The 16,643-nt window shown below is 33.5% G+C and overlaps 1 protein-coding gene and 1 long non-coding RNA gene across 2 annotated transcripts; both read left to right on the top strand.

Annotated features, from left to right (window-relative positions):
• Window positions 1-1,427: 1,427 nt before the first annotated feature.
• On the top strand, window positions 1,428-4,310 carry LOC140178012 (uncharacterized). The gene is made up of 4 exons (XR_011869974.1): window positions 1,428-1,609; window positions 1,705-1,759; window positions 1,838-1,960; window positions 4,031-4,310. It is a non-coding gene; the product is annotated as an uncharacterized lncRNA (long non-coding RNA).
• A 3,175-nt stretch (window positions 4,311-7,485) lies between these two features.
• On the top strand, window positions 7,486-15,192 carry LOC112733486 (vesicle-fusing ATPase). The gene is made up of 21 exons (XM_072212575.1): window positions 7,486-7,814; window positions 7,994-8,088; window positions 8,173-8,254; window positions 8,348-8,398; window positions 9,243-9,413; window positions 9,783-9,937; window positions 10,018-10,126; window positions 10,306-10,405; window positions 10,485-10,540; window positions 10,941-11,006; window positions 11,093-11,175; window positions 11,401-11,534; window positions 11,791-12,001; window positions 12,549-12,680; window positions 12,756-12,816; window positions 12,949-13,008; window positions 13,736-13,794; window positions 13,875-13,962; window positions 14,124-14,246; window positions 14,478-14,543; window positions 14,695-15,192. Exons 1-21 carry the CDS (start codon window positions 7,629-7,631, stop codon window positions 14,836-14,838), a joined length of 2,232 nt encoding a protein of 743 aa, XP_072068676.1. The 5' UTR covers window positions 7,486-7,628; the 3' UTR covers window positions 14,839-15,192.
• Window positions 15,193-16,643: the final 1,451 nt, after the last annotated feature.

Raw genomic sequence — 16,643 nt, 5'->3', positions numbered from 1 at the left:
AAGGTTTTAATGAGGCATAATCCTAAATAGTCATCTAAGGGGGAGTGTTGTGATAAGAACAAATGTGTGGATGCCCATTTATGACTTGGGCGGTTAATTGAAGGAATCATCTTTCCAAAGATGAATTCATATTAATTGAGAGTTGAAAATGAAGTCCACTTATGTGTATAAATAGGAGATTAAGCCTCCATTAATACTACAACATCAATAACAATTCTCTCTCTCATTATATTTCTTTATTTTATTTGTTACCTCTTCCTTATTTATTTATTTAGTTATTTCACAACAATTAAATATTTTTTGAAGAAAATTTTAAAATACAAGAAATATTAATGAAGAATTTTGACTAGTAAAAATAAAGAATTTTAATTCCCTAAAAAATAATTATTTGTTTCTTCTTCTCTTTATTTTACTTCAAAATGTATTTATATGCATTAATTAATACTTATAACCAATAAATGATAAATTTAACTATATATTTTATTAATAAAAATAATTTAACTATCTTTTCCAAACAATTAAAGAAATAATATACTAAAGGTAACTAAAAGAAATAAAAAAAAACGCATTAAAAAAAACTAAAGAGTAAAACCATATAAATATAATTAAAGAAATAAATATTGAGTTTAATTTTACTGCATTAACCATGTAAATATTGATAATGCATCAAATTCATAAGTATTTTAATAAATAAAGTCATTTAAATATTACAAAAGTGTTATATGACTAACAAATATTATTATTTTGAGATAGTAGTTAGTCAATAATAATTTACATTTTTATTTATAAAAAGAATAAATATTTATTTTTGACCATGAATGATTGAGCCTCTAACAATATTGGCCATAATTAATTTAAATAAACTTTATAACCATGAAATATTATATTTGTTTGACATTTTTAATTAAATGTTAGTTTATGAAAAGTATTCATGGTAATGTCATCCAAATCCTTTCTTTTTCTCTAATATTCTTCTCGTCTTCTTTACCAAATCAAAACTCTAAGCCACCATATTTGTAAGAACCGCGAATTAATTAATCGATTAATTAGCGAATAAATAATAATAATAATTTAATTTCCTGAATTAGGTTCAAGGTTTTAGAATATTAATTAAACAATATAAATATGATATTTGAACTCAATATATTTTTTTGAGTTGGAAAATGTAATTTTTTTTTGAAAAATTGCGTAAAAATATGTACCGGTAAATTAACCGGTACTACCGGCTGAAGTATGTCCGGGACTGTGCGAGAATAATTAAAAACAGTAGAAAATCTTAGAAAAATATTTAGAATTGAAAATCAGGTACTAATTTTAAAGGTTTGGCCCAAAATTGTGCCAAACGGGCCAAAAACGCTAACGAATTGGACTGGACCTAAATTGGGCCCAAACCCAACATATAAATACACTTAAAATGAGTCCTTTCAGCTCATAACCCATCCACACACTAAATCTAGCAGCTGCAAGAGAAGAGAGGAGAAGAAAGAGTGTTACTATTCACATACAACTTTCGGTGGCCATAACTCGAGTTACGGTGCTTCGATTCACGTGCCGTCAGTGGCTACGCGAAGTTCTCATCAAACCCGTTAATTCTATCTAATATTTGCTGGTGAGATTTCGAATTTTCATCTCTTTCCTTCTGCCCTAAAAATCCGAAAATGTGGGTAATAATTTTGAATGAATTTTTGTGTTTTGATTGTTTAGGTAGTACTTAAGGTTGGGTTATTGATGGTTTGTACCCCAAACACCATCGAAAAAGGTAAGGAAACTCTTTACCTTGTGAAATTGTGATTTTGATGAACCCTAGGTATTGATTTGTGGTAATTAATGTGTATAGCTTGGAAAAATTGGTTGTTGATGCTTGTTGGAATTAGTTGGTGAATTGTTGGTGACTTAATTTTGGGTTGAAAGCTTGCTTGGACTCAAATTGGTGTTTTGTGCATATTGAAAATCGGCCAAGGTATGGTTTTAGTTTCTTTTATGTAACATGTAATATCTCTAGACACTTAGACTAGTAGACCTTAGAATAAGATTGAATTGGTTGATAATAAATGTTGATAATATGATGATTTTGATGAAGGTGTGATTTTGATGAATGTTGAAGTTAATTTATGATGTGGGATTAAAAATGATGAAATTGGGTGTTGATAATGATTTATGAAGTGTATTGATGTTGATAAATGATGCTTTGAGTTGTAATAATTGAGAATTTGAGGCATGAAAGTGTGATTTTTTGGATGGAATTGGTGAAATTGTATATTGATAGGTTGTGGAATGATTTGAAGGTATATGAATATGGTTTAGGTACATTAGGACTCTTTTGAATATGGAATAAATGATTTTGGATTGAGAGTTTGGTAAAATTGAGGTTTAGAGATTTTTGGTAAAAAATGAATTTTTGGCTAACTTCGACGGATCATATCTTGAGCTACGATTTTTGAAATTGAATGATTTTTGTATCAAAATAAAGATAATTTAAAGAACTTTTAAAATGGTATAGATTTTGTAGAAATCTAAATTTTATAGAGAAAGATATGATCGTTGAAAGTTGGTGTCTGAAATCTGAATTCTGTGAATGCTGTAGAATTTGTGATTTCTGGCTTGTGTGCGCACGCACACCCTGTGGATTTTTGAAATTGTGCACACGCACACACGGGGATATGGCTACTGATGGGAGCGCTAGCACGCTCTGTGCGCACACACAACCAACGAAGTTTTGCAAGCTATGTGCACGCACACGTTGGAAGGTGCACTCTGTTGAGGGCGTACTCACGCCTTGTGCGGATGAACAGAGTTGAAATTTTTACTCTCTGTACGTACGCACACCTCTATACGTACGCACACACTTTGAAAATCCTCCAGGGCGTGCGCACGCACTCCTCTGTACGTACGCACATGCCCTGTTTTTCAACTAAAGTCTTGTTTTTAACTGTTTCACCTTTCGAACAAGCTTGTAAACTTCTGTGACACCTATTTACGAATTTTTGGCTCGTTTTTTATGTTAAAACATAGAGAAGGTCTTGGGTGGAATTATTTGGTATTTTCTTGAAAAGTCAGAGAACAGAGACTTAGGTTTCTGGTGTACTAAGGATGGGTTTGGTAGAGTGAGAAGGAAGAATAGTAAATGAATTGTAAAAGCGGTGAAGTAATGAGTTTGGAATGAAAATTATGGATTGGCAGTGGTTGAGATGAGTCTGGGACTCGAAATTGAGTGATGGATCTATGATATATTGAAAAATGATTTCTGAAAACCACTGAATCACTGTTTTATACTGAGATTGTTGAGACGCTATGCGCCTGGCAGGGACGGTTTGGTTGGATCCCGCCTGTCGAGGTAGCGGCGGCGGTGTAAGGACGGTGGTTCGTCCCGCTTACATTGAGATGTGAGGTCCGTGGCAATAGTATCCCGCTCGCATCCCTTCGGATCACTAGAGTGTGCAGGCACAAAATCTTGGACGGTGTTCCGAGCACCGTATCTCGGGGGGTTCCCATTATGATTCCGAAGGGGGACATCTCCATGGAGATGTGTCGGGTTGGCAGTTGAACCGACAATGTGATATCACAGCCAATAGGACAGGCATTCATCATGTGCATTTTCTATCTGTTTGATTGCTTTGTCGACTTGTATTGTTTGCTTAATTGTATAACATGCCCAATTGCCTATTTGAATTACTTGATATATATTTTTATACTTGTACTTTACTTGCATTGCTATTACCTGTGTTTTTCTACTGGGATTGAGGAGGATCGAAAGACGGTGGCGATGGAATCGCGTGGCGGTTAGGCTGGAGAAGGCTGTGGGACAGCGGTGAACTGATAGTTAGAAATCCCCTAAGTTAGTTTACCTATTTTTATAAAGGTTTTAAAGTTATGGTTTTAATTTTAGTATGCTTTAAGTTGAATCTTATGACGGATATGAAGCTCTAGGATTGCTTCTGGCATCCTGGGGTCTTATATCTTACATTACTGGACACTGTTATCATACTGAAAATCTCCGGTTCTCATTCCATACTCTGTTGTTGTTTTTCAGATGCAGGTCACAACCCACCTCAGTGAGTTGCTTGATGGTGACAGAGTGAAGGACCTTTATCATGTATTTGGAGTCTTTTAATTTATTTTTATTAGCACTCTCACTTTTGTATTTTATTTTGCTTTAGAGGCTTACTTTATGAGAGATATTCTGTATAAGTTGTTTTATTTTCAAAACTCTGTATGTTAGTAGTTAATTAGTCGACCTAAATTCCGCGGGCTGTGGCTAGTATCTTATGATTATTATATTCTTATATAACTACATATATCTTGTTATCTCACATAGTGGATCTTGTCTCTTATGCTTGTAGCTTCGTGTGAACGTTCGTATTTTGTAATTCCGTATTTGAGCTTATTTTTTTTATCGGGCTTTTAGAATTATTATTCCTTCTATATATATTTATGTATAAGATTTAGAATTGTCGTAACCTTTAATTAACCTTTGTTTTACGACATGAGGTAAGGCTTAAAATAATTAAGATGTTACAATCTTTCCTTGCTCCATTCTCATTTCCATGGTCATCACTTCCAACACACCATCCATTGTCACTGGTGTCTCAGAATGAACCAATCCACATTGAAGTGAAGCCAATCGAAACCCTATTGCAGCAGAACGTAACCGCTTTATTGAAAAGTTGTTGACGAAAGTAGCAAAGGGCATTGGACGTCCACAATGGAAATGCCACAATCCCTTTCTAAGAGTCATCACCATAGCTTCAACTTTTACTCTTCCTCTCAATAAGTCATTATATTATGTCTCTGTCTCTTGTCCCGTGATTTTGAATCTCTATTACTAACAGTCTTTAAAAAGATTATTAAATAATATATACTTGGCTTTTCGTAACTTGAGCTGTTAATATTTGTTATACTGAATTTTTGGGTTATGTTTCAATAATAGAAAACGGGACAGAAGAACTAGAGTTTCATAGAAATGATGAAGTTTGCAAAAGATTGTGTCCAAGATGAAAAATTAGCCAATTAAAAAATATTTTTTTCAAACCTTTTAATTTTCAGCCATTTAAAATTGTTTTCAAATTTTTATCTTAGACTAAATCTTCATGTTAATTATGCCATTTTATTTTTTTTTTATTTTTGTTTCGTTCCACCTTTACAAATTAGAGTTTAGGATTTTGATTAGGTAAAGAAGATGAAAAGAAATTGTTTCTTTCTTTTACTCTACGTTGTTGTGTTAAGCTTCTGTTTAAAAAAAAAAAAAGATAAGAAGAAGAAATAAAAGAGAGTATTCAAAGAGAAAGGAAGAATTTAGATGATATTACATTACGACAACAAACTACGTAGGATTGAAAACTAACGTCATTTTTTATAAATTAACATTTGGTTAGAAATGTCAAAAGAATATAATCTTTCATTGTTACAAGTTTATTTAGATTAGTTATAATCAGTATTATCCGTGCTTTAATCTTTTATAGTTAGAAATGACTATTTACTCTTTATAGGAATTTGCACACAAAAATAACATAATTTGCACCGTTATATTTAGCAGAATTTATATACGCAAGTCAATACAGTTTATACATACATTTATTAAAAGGGTGTAGCTACACATCTAAGTATTTTTTCATCCAAGTTTATTCAAATACATGCATACGTCCTCTTTTTCTTCTTTCAAATTCACGTATACCTCCTCTTCCTCCTCCTCCTCCTCCTCCTCCTCCTCCTTTTTCGCGCACGCAAATTCTTCTTCTTCTTCTCCTCTTTCGTTATCGACATCACCAACAACACCAACATTTTGCTAATGGATTATTTTTTCAATCGAATTGAATAGAATGCAATTGTTAAATTGAATTGAATTGACGCAGGTGTTCTGAATTGAATTGATAATCTCTAAATTATAGACACATGTATTTTGAATTTGATTTTATATAATGGATAATGTTCTGTTCATTTAGTACTATACAATTATTTCATCTTAATAACGTGTTCAGTTCATTATGCAGAAAACTGTTATGAATTTGATTTTATATAATGGATAATGTTCCGTTCATTTAGTACTATACAATTGTTCACCTTAATAACATATTCGGTTCATTATGAATTGAATTGAATTGAATTGATAATCTCTAAGAGGAAGAGAAGAAGAAGAAGAACTTACACGAATTTGGAAGAAGAAGAAGAAGAGCGAATTTGGAAGAAGAAATACAAGGAGGAGAAGGAGAGCGTGATTTGAAAAGTTGTTACAAGGAAAAACTACCAAAAGTACCCATGAATTTTACGAACGTTGATAAAAGTACTCATTAAGTAAGGAAATTAACGCTATACCCATGAAAGATGGGTTCCGTACGACAAAAGTATCCAAATCCTAATTTTTTGTTAATTTTTTAATAAAATTCCCAAACTACCCCACTCTAACCCCATTCTACCGTCACTCCCTCTCTTCCCACTTCTTCCTCTCTCCTCACTTCTTCCTCTCTCAAAAATCCTTACAGAATCACATATCTCTCCTCCTACCTCCCCGCTACCGGCCGTCACCCACCTACCCCATCACTGTCAATCTCCTCCCCTCTCACTGCTTCCTCCTCACTCTTAAGGTGGCTCAATACCTTCGTCGCACGCCTGTGACCCAACCTAAGGAGAACGTCGCCGTGGTGCGCCTATTCCAGTCGAGGAGAACGTTGTCGTAGCACGCTTGACCCAACCGAGGAAAACACCGTCATCGTGCACCTGAGAAGAGAGAGATCGTGGTACTGCTACATGCAGAAAGAAGGTTCGGTAAACTTGTGACTAAACCGGTTGAGGTCCGATCCTCCACCACCACCACCACCACCACCACCACCATTGATTTCGGTCTGGTCTGTTGTAGGAGTAGTTTTGGACTCCATGGCAAGAATTTTAAAGGTGTAGGTTGGGTTATGGAAGGTTGAAAAAGTGAGTTGAGGTTGAGGGTGGAGTAGTTTATGAATTTTATTAAAAAAATTAGAATTTGGATACTTTTGTCTTACGAAACCCATCTTTCATGGGTACAGCGTTAATTTCCTTAGTTTATAGATACTTTTGTCAGCATTCGTAAACTTTATGGGTACTTTTGATAGTTTTTCCTTGTTACAACAACTTGGATAAACTTGAATAAGAATTTTGCTTGGATGTAGAATTTTATTTTTATTAAAATTTTTACATATAAATTAATAAATAAAATTTATTTATTAAAAATAATTTATATTTATATTGGCCAAATATCAAACAAAATTATTAAAAATTGCTACTCCCAAGGATTTTTGTAAACATTACAATGAATGATACGAGTTTAAACTACACCTTTGAATATACTATTTCTTACATTCAAGAAATTAAATTTATTTAGTTAATGTATTAATTTTAAGTTTTTTTTTTATTTTTTTATTACACTTAGTCACGGATCACATTTATTACTTGTTAAATAAAAAAGAGAAGTGTTTATATGTCTTGAAAGAAAATGCATTCTAATAAGCTTGTATTTTACTATTTCTATTGCTCTTGTTCTTAGATTAATCTTACATCTGTACTGTGTCTCGGTCTCCCTCCCGCGCAAGGCATATATCTAATCTATCAAGGGAAGGGATCCATTGCCATTAGCTCCGATCTGGTAGGAAACATAAACTAAAATGGCGTCGCTGTTCGGTTCGTCGTCGGGCTCCACATCGATGGTGGTGACGAACACGCCGTCGCAGGACCTTGCCCTCACCAACCTCGCCTTCTGTTCCTCCTCCGATCTCCGCAACTTCGCCGTCCCCAATCGCTCCAACCTCTTCCTCGCCTTCGTTGGCGACTCCTTCGTCTTCTCTTTCTCATATCCTTCGCCACCGCCTTTCATTTCAGTTTTCTTAACGTATAATTTGATCATGGATTTTTATTTTTTTTATTGCGTTGTTAAATTCGTTATGGTAATGTCGATTAGTGAATTAATGTCAATGCATTGGATAGGTTCGATTTGTGGTTTTGCTTTTTGTGTTCTTAACTGAGATATACAGCTCATGAGAACATTCGCAGTGGCCAGATTGCTCTCAATTCCATTCAACGTCGCTGTGTTAAAGTCTCCGCTGCTGAATCCATTCCTGTCACCAGGTGATTTTCTTTTCTTCTTTTTTTCTATGTTTTTTTAATAAATTACTCTTATTTTATTTTTATGATTCGTGTTGTTGTTAATAGATTTGTGCCACCTGAAAACTTCGACCTGGCATTGTTAACCCTTGAACTGGAATTCATTAAAAAAGGAGCAAAGAGTGAACAGGTACGTTTGAATTTTAAGTTAACCGATTTGTTTGTTTCCAATTGGACTGCTCTAGGATTTAAAATTGCCGATGATGCTCTGTCTGGCTTGTAGATTGATGCTCCCCAACTGTCTAAGCAACTTCGGAAAAGGTTCGCAAACCAGGTTAGTCCTTCTCTAGGCTACTTATATGTTCCATGTCATTACTTGGACAATTTTGAGTGTGCATAAGTGATAGTTTTTGTGGCCTTTTAGTTATTGCTTATTACTCATTTAATTCTAGTTTTTTTTTTTTTTTTTTTTTTTTTTTTTTTTTTTTTACTGATCTAATAGTTTCCCTAATTTCTGATTATGAAAACTTTAGAAATAGACATGGTCCTGTGGTCTCTAAATAATACTAATTTGATTTCGGAAAGGAAGATGTCTCTTCGTTGTTGCACAACTTAATTTGTTTTGTTTGCATAAATATGTGCTTATGATAATATAATTAAATTATTAATCAAGTGATAGTTGGTCTTTAATTTAGCATGCCAATGCCAAGGGAACTATTGGTGTTCTATTTGGTTTTCTTAACTTGCAAGGAGTGTCTTAGTCATAAATTATTTATCTATTTATTTTCCTACATCTATGTGGAAGAAGATAATTTTCCATTGTTTTAGCCTTTCCACAAGGAGGGGAAAGAGAGTGTTTCAAAAGAAAGCCAGGCGGTTGGGTTATCAGGGTTGTATCTTTTATGTGAATCATGATTTGTGCTTTACATTTGGTTGAATGGAAGATCAATTCATTTTCTAATGTTTCTCAGGTTGCCCGTGCTGTTGTTTTTCATTGTCTCCCTCGTGCATGTTTTTCCCTTTCCAACTTTCTTCTCTTCTCTTCTGACCTTAATTTTTAATTCATATGAAGTTTTGGAACATGCTGTAATAGGGGTCCCTCTATTGGCTCCTGTTATTTACATTCATCTCTCGTTGCTTGATTAATATGTATTTAAGTTGGACCTTATGTGATGCAGGTTATGACAGTAGGGCAGAAAGTGTTATTTGAGTATCATGGAAATAATTATAGCTTCACAGTTACTCAAGCTGCTGTTGAGGGTCAAGAAAAGACTAATGCTCTTGAAAGAGGGATGATCTCAGATGACACATATGTTGTTTTTGAAACAGCACGTGATAGTGGAATCAAGGTGAGTTTCCAATTTGTTTTTGACATTTAACTGGTTTTTTTTCCTTCTTTTTTCCCCCTAACCCTCTCCTCTTGATTATTCTGAATGGTTATGGCTTAACTAGCTTGTGATGATTAGGGTCACTCATTTTGATTTGGGGAGTGCTATGCTAACCTTCACATTAGAATATTCATACAAACAATATGTTTGAAAATCTTATGAATTTCATATAGTCATTCAACATGTGCAGTAATTTAGTATTGGTTTTATTATATCTGCTCCTGTGTTGTAATAAACAATCCTTTAGTATGTATTACAGTGATGTGTTATTATAGTTTTCTAATTGAACCCTACTAGCTATAATAATAATTGCATTTTTTCGCTTTGCAGATTGTCAATCAGCGTGAGGCTGCCACTAGCAACATTTTTAAGCAGAAAGAGTTTAATCTTCAGTCTCTGGGTATTGGAGGCCTGAGTGCAGAGTTTGCAGATATATTTCGAAGAGCTTTTGCCTCCCGTGTTTTCCCTCCCCACGTGACATCGAAGTAATATGTTGATATTGTCACCCACCTATGCACTATTTTATGATATATCGTCTTCTTACTTGAATACTTTGATGTCTCAGATTAGGGATCAAGCATGTGAAGGGCATGTTGCTTTATGGCCCCCCTGGAACTGGAAAGACTCTTATGGCCCGGCAAATTGGGAAAATTCTGAATGGGAAGGAACCAAAGGTTTACTCCTTGTACTTGAGTAATAAATTGCTCCTGATACAATTGGAAGCAGCGACGGCTTCTAATTGTGTCTCATACTGGACTAGTGACTGTCTTGGAATAAGCTTTCTTGAACTTTTTACCATTTGGTGCTTAATAAATTTTGTACAATCTTAATTTTCCTTGTGTGGCTGTACTAGATTGTAAATGGCCCTGAAGTTTTGAGCAAATTTGTTGGTGAAACTGAAAAGAATGTGAGGGACCTTTTTGCGGATGCTGAACAAGAGCAGAGGAGCCGAGGTGATAGAGAAACACAGATTGCATGTACTTAAGATTAAATTTTCTGATAATTCACTCTTCTTAATCACTGTATTTTCAGGGGATGAAAGTGATTTGCATGTAATTATCTTTGATGAAATCGATGCTATTTGTAAGGTATGGAATTTCTGAACTTTGGACCAACATGAATCATGCAATGTGTTATTTGCCTATTTGTTGATTACTGTTAATTCATGATCATTCTGTGTCAATATTAGATGCTTCAGATTTTCTATGCTACTAATACTATGTGACCCTCCTTTGTGGGATTTGTAGATAGTTAAATTAGAGTCATAAAAGCTTTTAAGGTGAAATTTTTTTCATGTAGTTTTCTTCAGATTTATTTAAGTTACATTGACTACTCAAAATTGCAGTACAATGAATTTTAAATATTAAGATTTAATTTAATACGAGTTTCCTTATCCCTAACAAATTGCAGTATTGAGCTTAAAGTTGTATTGTCATAGAATTCTCTGATCTATATTTAGTCACACAATCTTCCTCGGTGTGAGTGCAGTCAAGAGGTTCAACTCGCGATGGTACTGGAGTTCATGATAGCATTGTGAACCAGCTTCTTACTAAGGTCAGTTTAAATCATTTTTTATTAAAATAATAACTCCTCTCTACTAGTCATAAGCATATCTAATAAACAATCTGATTGGTTTGCAGATAGATGGTGTGGAGTCACTAAATAATGTTTTGCTTATTGGAATGACCAACAGAAAGGATATGCTTGATGAGGCTCTCTTAAGGTCTCTAAATTTTCCCTCCTTTCTTGTAGGTTTTTTAAATATGCTTCGTGTGGAAAGTATGAATGTAAATTTGTGAACACTCAACAAGGATATGCTATTGTTTATTGTATTCTGGAATTGTTATCCAATCTACTGCTGCTTTGATTTCTTATAATAAACTCCTATAGTAACTGTATGCATATGTAGTGCATACCTCTTAGTTGTTGCCATTTCTTTTGCTTGTAGACCAGGGCGGTTGGAAGTCCAGGTTGAGATAAGCCTTCCTGATGAAAATGGTCGATTGCAAATTCTTCAAATTCATACTAACAAGATGAAAGAGAATTCTTTTCTTGCTCCCGATGTGAATCTTCAAGAGCTTGGTATGTGTTTATTATGGCAAATTTAGGATGATATAAGTTTGTATATTTATGTCTTTGATGGAAGTAATCAATAAGTAATCTTGATTAGGTTGATTCTTTACTAATAAATATTTTGAAGCAAGATCAGCTACTTCCGATGTCAAGCTTTTACTTATCATTTCGCCAAAAAAAGTGGATAATAAAATTATCAGCATCACACTTGTTCAATTATGAAGGTCAGCAAAGGTTTACTCTGGGTTTGCCTTATCTTTTGCAGCTGCTAGAACAAAAAACTACAGTGGTGCAGAACTTGAAGGTGTTGTGAAAAGTGCGGTCTCATATGCTTTAAATCGACAACTGAGTCTAGAGGATCTCACGAAGCAAGTTGAGGAAGAGAATATTAAGGTTACCATGGATGACTTTTTGAATGCACTCCAAGAAGTTATTCCTGCATTTGGGGCTTCCACTGATGATCTTGAAAGATGCAGGTACTAATCAGAATTCTTTAGTATTTTCAGAAGTTGGTTAAGCTATTTCATTTATTTATTCTTGCCTTATTATCATTCCGAAAATTTGGATAAAAAGTAAACTATTGGGTGCCGTCAGATTTGCCCTTCTAGGGTTAATTAGCTGATAGTATGCTATATGATAAATGGAGAGCCATTAACACGTTGCTTCATTTGAACATTAGAATGCTTCCTTTTTTATTATACTACCAAATAAATTTATATTTCAAGATATTTAAAAGAACAGTAAAACAAGTCTTGCCGTCCCTTAATTTAACTGTCCTGCACCACGTAATTTGATGGTTTTAAAAGTTTTCGTATGTTTCTCGCTATTTGTGATGGTCCCTTTACCTTTGTAAAAATCTCTTTGATTTTTTAGCTGTTTTATGCCTTTTTTTTAGTTGTTTCAAAAGTAGCTATTAGTTAGATAATAAATGTTGGCAAATTGGAAATCCAAAGCCTGTCTGGAAGTAAACAGAAACCAGGAAATATGCTTTAAGTAATATTATTTGTTTCATTTGATTTATAGACTCCATGGCATGGTTGACTGTGGTGACCGACATAAGCACATCTATCAAAGAGCAATGCTACTAGTGGAGCAAGTAAAAGTAAGCAGAGGAAGCCCACTTGTTACTTGTCTTCTGGAAGGTTCCAGTGGCAGGTAAGCGAATTTTCATTTTAATTTTCATTGGAATTGTTTTTGATAGAATGTTTCTAAATTACTTTGTTGTTATAGTGGTAAGACCGCACTTGCAGCTACTGTTGGTATTGACAGTGACTTCCCATATGTCAAGATTGTAAGTTCTCTAATTCTCTTGAATATTACTCTTTATGAATCTGCATTGCTTCTGTTGTTGTAGTTTGCTTCCTAGTTTATATAATAATATTTTTGGATTTTTTTTTTTATTTTGATCTTTTGTAATTTGTAGGTTTCAGCTGAAACAATGATTGGACTACATGAGAGCACTAAATGTGCACAGATTATTAAGGTTGGTCATATTTAAGAATTTTAGCCATTCTTCAAATCTACTTAGTACTGAGTCTATGTATAATATATTAAAAGAGAGACCAAAGTAGCCTCTCAATAGCTATTTGCCATTCTCTGTTTTCTTATAATTATAAGAAGTCTTTTCCCCATCTATCTTGGAATGATAGTATTAGATGAAAAAGCCAAAAAGGTACATGGTTCTTATTTTTTTATATTGTAGGGAAAAAAACAAAGGGGAAAAAAGAAAAGGGGGGGGGGGGGGGGATGTTTTATCACGTATTTTTCATTTCTTGAGCAAATAGTTAGACAAGCATAAAATAAGCTTAATAACATAAAGATATTACAACTTATTATACTATTTACAATTTTGAAAAAAAAAATCTCTAGAAATAACATGATCTAATTAACATCTTAAAAATATTTTAAAAAAAGGTTTTAAAACCTTGAATTTTTCAATTTTTACACGACAATTGATCCATGTTTTAGTTATTTCATAGTCAAATTTTTTAATTTTAATTTTGGCTATATTTTCCGTGCATTGAGCAGGTATTAGTCTAGTTTATATAATTTATGAAGACGGATTTCTTGGCCTTGCAAGATAGGCTTTAGTTTTAGTCAATAGTGAAGTATATGTGCCTTAATACATTAGCATTGCAACATTAATCTGTTTTTGCATTTTCCTTATATGGTTTTGTATCATGTAAATCCTAAGGTCTTGTTGTCAACAGGTTTTTGAGGATGCATATAAGTCACCGTTGAGTGTTATTGTCCTTGATGACATTGAGAGGTAAGAATTGTTGATCCTTCTTTTAGTATCCTCAATTGTTGGAGGTCCTTAAACATATGATCAACGGTCTCTATATATAGGTTATTGGAGTACGTAGCCATTGGTCCCCGGTTTTCAAACTTGATTTCTCAGACACTATTGGTCCTACTCAAACGGCTTCCTCCAAAGGTGTTCTATTTGTACTTACCCTTTCAGTTTCTTTTTCGGGCAATGTTCCAGTACGAGACAATTTACAGAAACAGGAATAAACTTCAAGGAATTGAGAAAAACCAGTGTAGTTTATGATGCTGATGCTGCTCACGGCTTACTGTTTTACACTGTGTTGTCAGGGGAAAAAACTCATGGTTATTGGTACAACAAGCGAATTGACTTTCTTGGACTCGATTGGATTTTGTGATACTTTCTCTGTCACTTACCATGTTCCTACCTTGAACACAAATGATGCCAAGAAGGTAAACATGTTTTGTTCTTAACATTGTGGCATTATGCGACTCAAGCTATTTATAGGCTATTGACGTGCACCAAAAAAGTTTCAAATGTTGCCTGATATTATTGAAGTTATTCTATTCTCTAGATAACAAGTCAGTTGTTTCATCTGTTGAAATTTAAGTGATCGTCTCACTTATGACTTAACAACTATCTTTTCTGTCAAGTCTTATTTTCTGTCCTCTTTAAACTTTCAGGTCCTAGAACAGTTGAATGTTTTTGCTCATGAAGATATTGATGCTGCTGCAGAAGCAATGAATGATGTGAGTAACCCATTTCATGTTGCATTTGCTTAATTGTAGGGTTTGTTGAAGCTTGGTTTTATTTGTATATGTGGGTTATTCAATGGGAAACCAGTGGTTGCAAAGAACTGATTCTAACTGGGTCTCTTGTGCGTTAAATTTTGATTTTCAGATGCCTATTAGGAAGCTGTACATGTTGATTGAGATGGCAGCACAAGGGGCTCAAGGTGGATCTGCAGAAGCTATCTATTCTGGCAAAGAGAAGATCAGTATCTCTCATTTCTATGATTGCCTCCAGGATGTTGTCAGAATATAATTTCTTGTCACCTTTAGATGACATACTTATGATCCACTTTGTATTGTAATATCATTTTCTTTTCTTTTTTCCATTTTTCTTTGTATATTTTCGTTGGTGCTTTGCTTGCTTTGTTAGTTCTCTCTGGTTTTGCTTAGGCATTCTCACTCACTGTTGCTTTTTCGTGCTGAGTATCTTTGAGAGGAAAGAGTTTCTAGTCATTGTTTTATCGTATGTGCCTGTGTGGCTTTGGAAATGGAGATTGGCATACCCAGAAAAAAGTAACATTCTTGTAGCTCTTATCTGGTGTCTATTATTATGAACTTACTTTGAAGCTAAAAAGAATAATCACATAGAACCTAGCTTTACTGCTTAGTTATTATTCCTGATCAACATCATTATTTCAAGAGTATTAAACCACTAGAATTTTGTAATTAGAGTGCTTGCATAGTCAACTTTCATTTACATTGCTATTTTCAATCTTTTACCCAAGAACTACGCTTTTCTGTTTCGGTTTGTGTACTTACAATAAGCCAAGGCTCTAAATAATATTCAGTTTTTTTTTTCCCTAAGAGAAAAAAGAAAAGATAAGAGTTTACAGCTTTATATATCGGTTGAAATTTTCATTTTTTTATTCTGTCCTCTATTCAGAATAATGCATGTTTTACAATAATCTATATGAATGGTTGTCATAAAATGCGAGAATTTACAAATGTCTCCTCAATTTAGCAGTAACGGGATAAGAGCACTTACTCCGCAGCTAGAAATTCAAAGCAATTATCTAAAATATCGGAAATCACAATCACCCAAAAGAGGAAAAAATAGTAGAATAAGAAAAAAGAGAAGAGAAAGTATGGCGGAATTTTATGTCTCTTTCAAAACGACTGTTTGTTCTACTAATCTTTTTAGTCGAAATAATACAAAGCTGTTTTTCTTTGTCGCCTCTTTCCCTTTCACAAAAGAAAACGAATATGCTACGTAACATAACATGGCAACCTGGAAACGCTTTTTTATTTTAAAAAGAATAAGAAAAGAAAAAAAAAAATACCCATATTATATGCTTTGCCAACTGTTGTTCATTTGAAACCATAAGTTGCGAATGGCTGCTGATACCGAGGATTAAGGCATTGAACAAAACATGTAGAGACTATTCATAATATAGTAATTTGAATAATCTAACTGTATTTTGTCATCTTAGATAGTAAATTAGTAATCAGCACTAACTAATAGACTACATAATAATGAAGTTCTTGACTAAAAAGTCATCCATTGTGATTAGACCGCAAGCAATTCAACTCAATCTCATATCTCTCTTACTCTTTTCGCATCAATTTTCACCTATTTCATGCATGTTAGTACTATTCGCATAGCATTCCTGCTGTTCTTTTGTTTTCTTTTTCATTTTTATTTGAAGAAAAAGGTTCACTTAATTTAAATAATAATATAGAAGGAAAAGTGTTGTTGGGGAAAAATCTTAAAGAAAGTTTTGTAAATAAAAATATCTGGCGCTGTGTTTTAAAGGAAAGATTTCAACACATTAACACCAGAGTTTATTATAAAAGAACTTAATGATAATGCTAAAAGAAAAATATCAAAACTTATCTTATTTAAAATTCATTAATTATTTTAAATAAGATAAATTTTAGCTAATTTTGATTAATTTTTTATTATCAAATATTTTCGTTCTTTTTTATCACGAATGAATTATGAATAACCTCACTAATATTTATTATTGAGTGTTAAAAGATCCTCTCATTATTGTTTAACCAAACATTCCTCTATTGTCTTCACTTTATAAGTCATTTTAATATTTTTTAAAAATTTTA

The sequence above is a fragment of the Arachis hypogaea genome, chromosome 13 (genome assembly GCF_003086295.3).
Source record: "Arachis hypogaea cultivar Tifrunner chromosome 13, arahy.Tifrunner.gnm2.J5K5, whole genome shotgun sequence".
Classification (NCBI taxonomy): domain Eukaryota; kingdom Viridiplantae; phylum Streptophyta; class Magnoliopsida; order Fabales; family Fabaceae; genus Arachis; species Arachis hypogaea.
Note: the sequence above shows the minus strand (reverse complement) of the source record. Positions and strands in the feature narration are given on the sequence as shown.

Coding starts and splice junctions, on each gene's coding strand:
- LOC112733486 (XM_072212575.1), top strand. CDS start 7,629: ATGGCGTCGCTGTTCGGTTCGTCGTCGGGCTCCACATCGATGGTGGTG. Junction 11,176..11,400: donor CTTGATGAGGCTCTCTTAAG/GTCTCTAAATTT, acceptor TTTTGCTTGTAG/ACCAGGGCGGTTGGAAGTCC. Junction 13,795..13,874: donor GTCCTTGATGACATTGAGAG/GTAAGAATTGTT, acceptor CTCTATATATAG/GTTATTGGAGTACGTAGCCA.